At 30.4% G+C, this 5,917-nt stretch overlaps 1 protein-coding gene across 1 annotated transcript; it reads right to left on the reverse strand.

The window, feature by feature from the left end:
- Nucleotides 1-1,531: 1,531 nt before the first annotated feature.
- LOC131594172 (probable transcription factor KAN4) lies at nucleotides 1,532-5,238 on the reverse strand. The gene is made up of 6 exons (XM_058866263.1): nucleotides 4,396-5,238; nucleotides 4,215-4,291; nucleotides 3,887-3,926; nucleotides 3,668-3,755; nucleotides 2,375-2,474; nucleotides 1,532-2,240 (listed from the first exon to the last, which is right to left on the reverse strand). The coding sequence occupies exons 1-6, from the start codon at nucleotides 4,880-4,882 to the stop codon at nucleotides 2,133-2,135; spliced, it is 900 nt and encodes a 299-aa protein (XP_058722246.1). The 5' UTR covers nucleotides 4,883-5,238; the 3' UTR covers nucleotides 1,532-2,132.
- Nucleotides 5,239-5,917: the final 679 nt, after the last annotated feature.

Raw genomic sequence — 5,917 nt, forward strand, 5'->3', positions numbered from 1 at the left:
AACGTAGGTGATTTTGCACCAAAGAGGATTACTCATTCTTGTGTTATTTATATTTTACTTTAATTATGTCTACTACGTAATTATCTTGTCATACAAATTGTGCCAGACATTGTGTTAGACATCTTTCCGTCTAAAAAACATAATTTCAAGAAGGAATAAAAAGAGTCATATGAACAAGGTAAGCAGAGGGAACAAATAATATACTCTTTCTAGAACTAGTCCAAATCCACATATCTCTTTCCTATAAGAAAGTAGTGTCTTAGAGCTTAGAAAGTAGATTATCAACCACCAGTAACTCACAAAGAAAGAATGGTCTCCTCCACCTAAGATTTTAAATCAAGCCCCCTTTTTCCACCCGTTTAATCTCTTCTACTAATCTATCAGGTTGAATGGAATTTGAAAACAGACCAAAAAACTTATCCTTTAAGTGAATGGAATCCAGCCACGAATCCTTTCAAAAATAAGTCTGGAGGCTTGAACCCACTTTCTTTAGGAAACCTTTAGCAAACCCGTCAAATGGATGATGCTCTTTGGACCCAAGAAGAGACACATTTTTCCATGCAGAGGAAGTAGAACGAAAACCGAATGACCTTCCTACCCAAAGAGAATAAACCATCGAAGTACCATACTTAGCAACCAGAATATCATACCAAAAACCTTAATTACCTATAAGCAACATTCATTTCCACTTATCGAAAAACCCGAAACCAGCTTGAAACCCCTAAGGATAGCCCTTATTCATAAGTAGGAAAAGGAAAGGAGGTAGAGGATTATCTTTTTCAAATCCTTTTGAATGCTAATCTCTTGGATGGGGCACCCGTTAACCAACACCTCAAGATTATTTGAAAACACACAAGATCTCATCCAAAACCTCCACTTCACGTTAAACCCAAACCTCATAAGCATATAATCAAGATAACTCCAAGTGATTGCATCATACGCTTTCTCAAAATCCACCTTAAAAGTAATACAAGCTTTCTTAGATCTCTTAGCCAAGTACACCACCTCATTAATAGACACCACTCATTAACAAAAGTTCTTCCTTTTAAAATTTTGATTGATTAGAGAAAATAAGTTTATCAATCACCATACGTAGCCTAGCCGCCAACACTTTGCCTACCAGCTAATATAAAGATCCTATCAAAAAAATCGGCCTAAAGTCACCTAGCTGAGACGAGAACTTAACCTTAGAGATCAAAGTCACAAAATAGGATGCAAAAACATGAGGTAGAGATGCAAAACAATAGTACAAATCAAACAAGGTACCCATCTCATCTCTTTTTTTTTTAAAGAGGAATTAAAATCATCTGAATTTAGACTTTCATTTCTCTCACAACGAGATACAATAAGATCTAACTCCTAGAGATTAAATGGTTGGTATTATCAAAGCAAAATTACCATCCTTCGAAAGAAAACAAAAAACAACACCATCTAGACGAAGTTTATTGGTATCCTATATTTTAAAAAGATTTGAGAATTACTTCACAATTTTTTATTCTCTCTTTTTCTAATTATAAAACCATATTAAAAAATTAACTTGTTTGTCCCCTAATATAAGATATTCTACAAATTCTAATTATTTTCCATTTTCTAAATATATCTCTTACTAATTTTACAACTTTGTATAAAAATATGAAAATTCAACATTAAATATATATAAAGAATGTTGTATCAATTACCAACATCCTCTCTATAGATATCCTCATGAGAAACAATTTGAATTGATTCTAACCTCAATATTATATTATATAAATCTCTTGAGACATTACATATATATTGAGAACGATGTTATGATAGCTAGTGTGACAATAAACCGTGACCCACATGTCCAATATAAGGTCCCAAATGGGTCCTATTTTGCCTAACTAACAGTCATGGTCCATATTATGAAATAGCCCTTCTATTTTTTTTTTTAATGTTACATACCTTGCACTGAAAATGACATCAAAGACAAACCCTGAAATTCTTTGGACTCAAGCATATGTTTTGTAGCAATATTCATCTCAATATTCCTTATTTCCCTTTCATACAAAACTTAGATATAAATATTTTAAGCCATTCACATGGAATATTTCCTAGCAATGTAACAACAAAGAAATTAAAAGTTAATTAATTAATTGATTAGTCTTTGATTAACACTTAAGAAGAGGTAACTCTCTTGATGATTCACCATTTTCTTTTTCCCAATTTGGTCTCCCAAGTGTGAATTCTAAGTCAATCATAGAGTCTGAACATTTCACCTGTTTAATAAATAGTATATACAACTAATGTTAATGTCATAAACTATTCAAAAACAATATTAAAAAAAATATTAAAAAACAAAGGCACATGGTAGAACCAGTTTTTGGTCCTATATATATGTCACAAAACTTACCATGGTATCATTTTCCTTGAAATGTGAATACGTCAAACCAATTTCAGATTTTTCTTCAGTATTGTTTGTATTTGTCTCTATTGATGCTTGCCATGATGTCCTGAATTAATTTATAAATTAAATATTGTAAATAAAACTCAAATTTGAATATCATAATTCCAATTCCAAATATGTAAAGTTCAAAATGGTATCGCCAGAAATTTGTGATTGGCTATTGAAGGTATATATCTGATGGATTTTTTTAACTGTCAACATCAAAATATTCAAAAAAAAATTTAGGTATGTTTTAGATTTTTTTTTTTTTTGAATTATGAAAGCAATCCTCATTATTAGTTAGATAGGAACAAACATTGTTGATAATCTTATATTTTAAAATGATGAGATAATATTCTATTTATGTTCTAAAAATGTTAAAATTACATAAGACTAAAAATGATTCATTGTATTTAAAAAAATTAATATATTTATTTATTTTTAAGATGTTTTTGAAATAGTTGTTGCAAAAAAAAATTATTATCTCTCGTCTTTAATATAAAAAAAAAATTACTTTTTAAATTTATTGAAGAATTAATATATCTTTTCATATATAGTCCAGATACATTAATTATAAATTTTAAAAAAATTATATTAAAGATTAAAGAGAGAGTATTTTGTAGTAAACCTTTAAGAGTTTATTTATCACCAAAAACAAATTTTTTTCTTACTTCATGGAAATGTGCACCAAAAGCACGACTTTTTGCTACAAATTGGGATCAAGACATTGAAGATGTAATGAATGAGTAATCCAAAAGTATCATTGTAAAAAAATGACAACCCACATACCTATAAAAGCCCTAGGCATTTTTCATCAAATTCAATGTGTTCCAGTACACTTCTTGTCATAGAAACTCGTAATAAAAAAAATAAACAGAAAAAAAAAACTAAAAACAAACAGGAAATATATATTTTTCTATTAAAAAAGGCCAAACACAAGGCATTTGTATGAATATTTGTGCATGTACATTAATATAGCTTTTAATAGCCCTGTGTTAAATAATGCAGTAGTAATAACTCAATACTACTTATCAAAGAAATTGATCTAAAACACGACTTTGACACGTCGATACTGATAAAAATTTAAAATAGATAAATAAATTTAATTATATATGTTATGTTAAGATTATTATACACCGATACGTATATGGACACCAGATGTGTCCTTATTTATTCGAGAGGTGTTGCTAGTACATAAGAACTTATATATATATATTTACATTTATATATATAGAAAATTAGCATATAGTAAAGTTTTACCTTTGTTGTGGTAAAATTGTTCTCTCACAAGCTGATCCATGCAAAGGAACATTATTAATAATCCCTTGTGTCTGTAGCATCCCATGACCTGCATCAACAAACATATAGCCATTGTTCTTCCTTTATCAGACACAACAATCACCTTAATTATTCATCACATCATGCTTTTTGAATTTAAAAATCATAATACTAATATAGAAATTATGAAAACATAATTACCTGCTCCTGATTTGTCAGTGGTTTTCACTGTTCTATACATCTGCATGAAAAATAAAATAAAAAAATATGAGATCAAGAATAAGAAGAAGAAGATGATGATGAAGAGAAAAGTCCACAAAGTTAAAGATTAACATTTAGAATTTCTATAGCTAGATACCCTTTTGTCCTTAGTGCTTGTTCTACTTTCTCCACTACTGGATGGAACCAACTCTTATAACACTTTCTTTCTTTTGTCAGAAAATAATTTAAAGGTGAAAATGGAAACTTCATTCAGAAAGTACTCATTAATCTCAAAGACTATGGATGGTGAAGAATAATTTACCCCCACCTGTAAGTGACTCTTGACATGTGCTAGGGTTAGATCCTTCACATTCATCAACTCTAACACCGATTTTGGTGTTGCTCCTGCAAGTTAAGTTAATCACGAATCCTCCATAATTAGATAGATTCATTTTGTAACCGAAAAAATGATACTGTTTTATCTTATGGTTCAGTTAACTAGTACTTACTTTCATGACCGCCAAGAAGTTGAACAGCGTGAACAAAATGAGAATGAAGAGTTGTAGTCCATCTCATTCTCGGAGCTCTAACACTTCTTTTGACACCGGTTCGTGTATTACGCTTGAAATCACGGCCGTAGATGTGAGGTTGGATGAAGTTTCTCGAGACGCCGTGTGCTTGATGATGGTGAAGATGATGATTATGATGATGTGGATTCATCAAATCTGAGTTTCCAAAACCTAATCTCAATGTTGGCTCATGATGATATTGATGGATGAAGGGATTTTCATGGCTTAACTCACTTTCACTACTAGCAGAATCAGAAGTAGTTGATATTGAACATATATTATTATCATTATGATGATGATGATAAAGTGCTTTTGTTATTCCTTTGTTATAGTTTTCCATTTTTTGGACTAGTGAATCAGAAATAGAAGGTGGACTAATGTTTAAAGAAAGGTCAGGTTCTATGGAAGATGAAAATAGAGTTTGCATAATGATAATGATGATGGATATGAGAGAATGGAATGAATGAAGGAAGGAAGGAAAGAATGAATGAAGGAAGAGAGTGAAAAAGAGTGATTATATCATCATGAGTGACTCATTATTTGCATTGGTTTTGATGAGGTATACTATAACTATAGGCTTTTAAAGTAGGATATATAGGAATTCAACTAGGGTTAATTTAAGTTTGAATTTATAATATTATTATTAGGTAACAGTGATGAATTAAATTTTTCAGAGACTAGTAGTTAGTCAGAAGAGATTATGAAAAAAGAAAAGGGAATATTAAATGAAGAGGAAGAGAAAAATTCAGAGTATTTTTGGGGATGGTGGTTTGAGAGAAAGGTTAGTGAAAAAGGGTAGTACTAGTATTTATTTATGGAAGCGCTGAGGTCTGAGATAATATGGACAGAGATAGAGAGAGAAAGTAGAGGTGAGTTAGAGAGAGAAAAGCTGGGGAGTATTGAGGTTCCTTTTCTCTTTATCTATACAGGAATTTATTAAATGAAAGAGTTAATGTGTGTTCAAATTATTCTGTCCAAAAAATGTGTTGAATTATTCTTTCTTAATATTTTTAAGAAATACATTTTAGAAAATTTCCTTAATCAAGATGTTTGATACATGTGGGTTCACAAAATTGATAAAATACAATAGCCTTAAAAATATTACAATTGATAAATGAAATAAATTTTTTTTTTTAAGAAAGAATATTGAGAGTATGAGATACTCGAGAGCAGCAACACACCCAATATTGAAGTCGGATCCTCTAACTTTTTTACTGGAACTGCACCTGAACTTTCTCTCTATCTCTCTCTAACATTTTTTTTGGACTCATATCTCTCTCTAATATTACAATCTATCTCATTTGGTTTTTCCTCCCTTTATTCATCATTTTTCACTTCTCTCTTAAGAAAAATGCTTAAAGTTAGAGAAAGTTAGTGAACACAAAGTTAGAGGATCCATTTTCCCCAATGCTCGAGGATCATAAGAAAAAGTAGTCATATCTCTGTCACATCTTCGTCCAAA

Source organism: Vicia villosa, linkage group LG4 (genome assembly GCF_029867415.1).
Source record: "Vicia villosa cultivar HV-30 ecotype Madison, WI linkage group LG4, Vvil1.0, whole genome shotgun sequence".
NCBI lineage: Eukaryota > Viridiplantae > Streptophyta > Magnoliopsida > Fabales > Fabaceae > Vicia > Vicia villosa.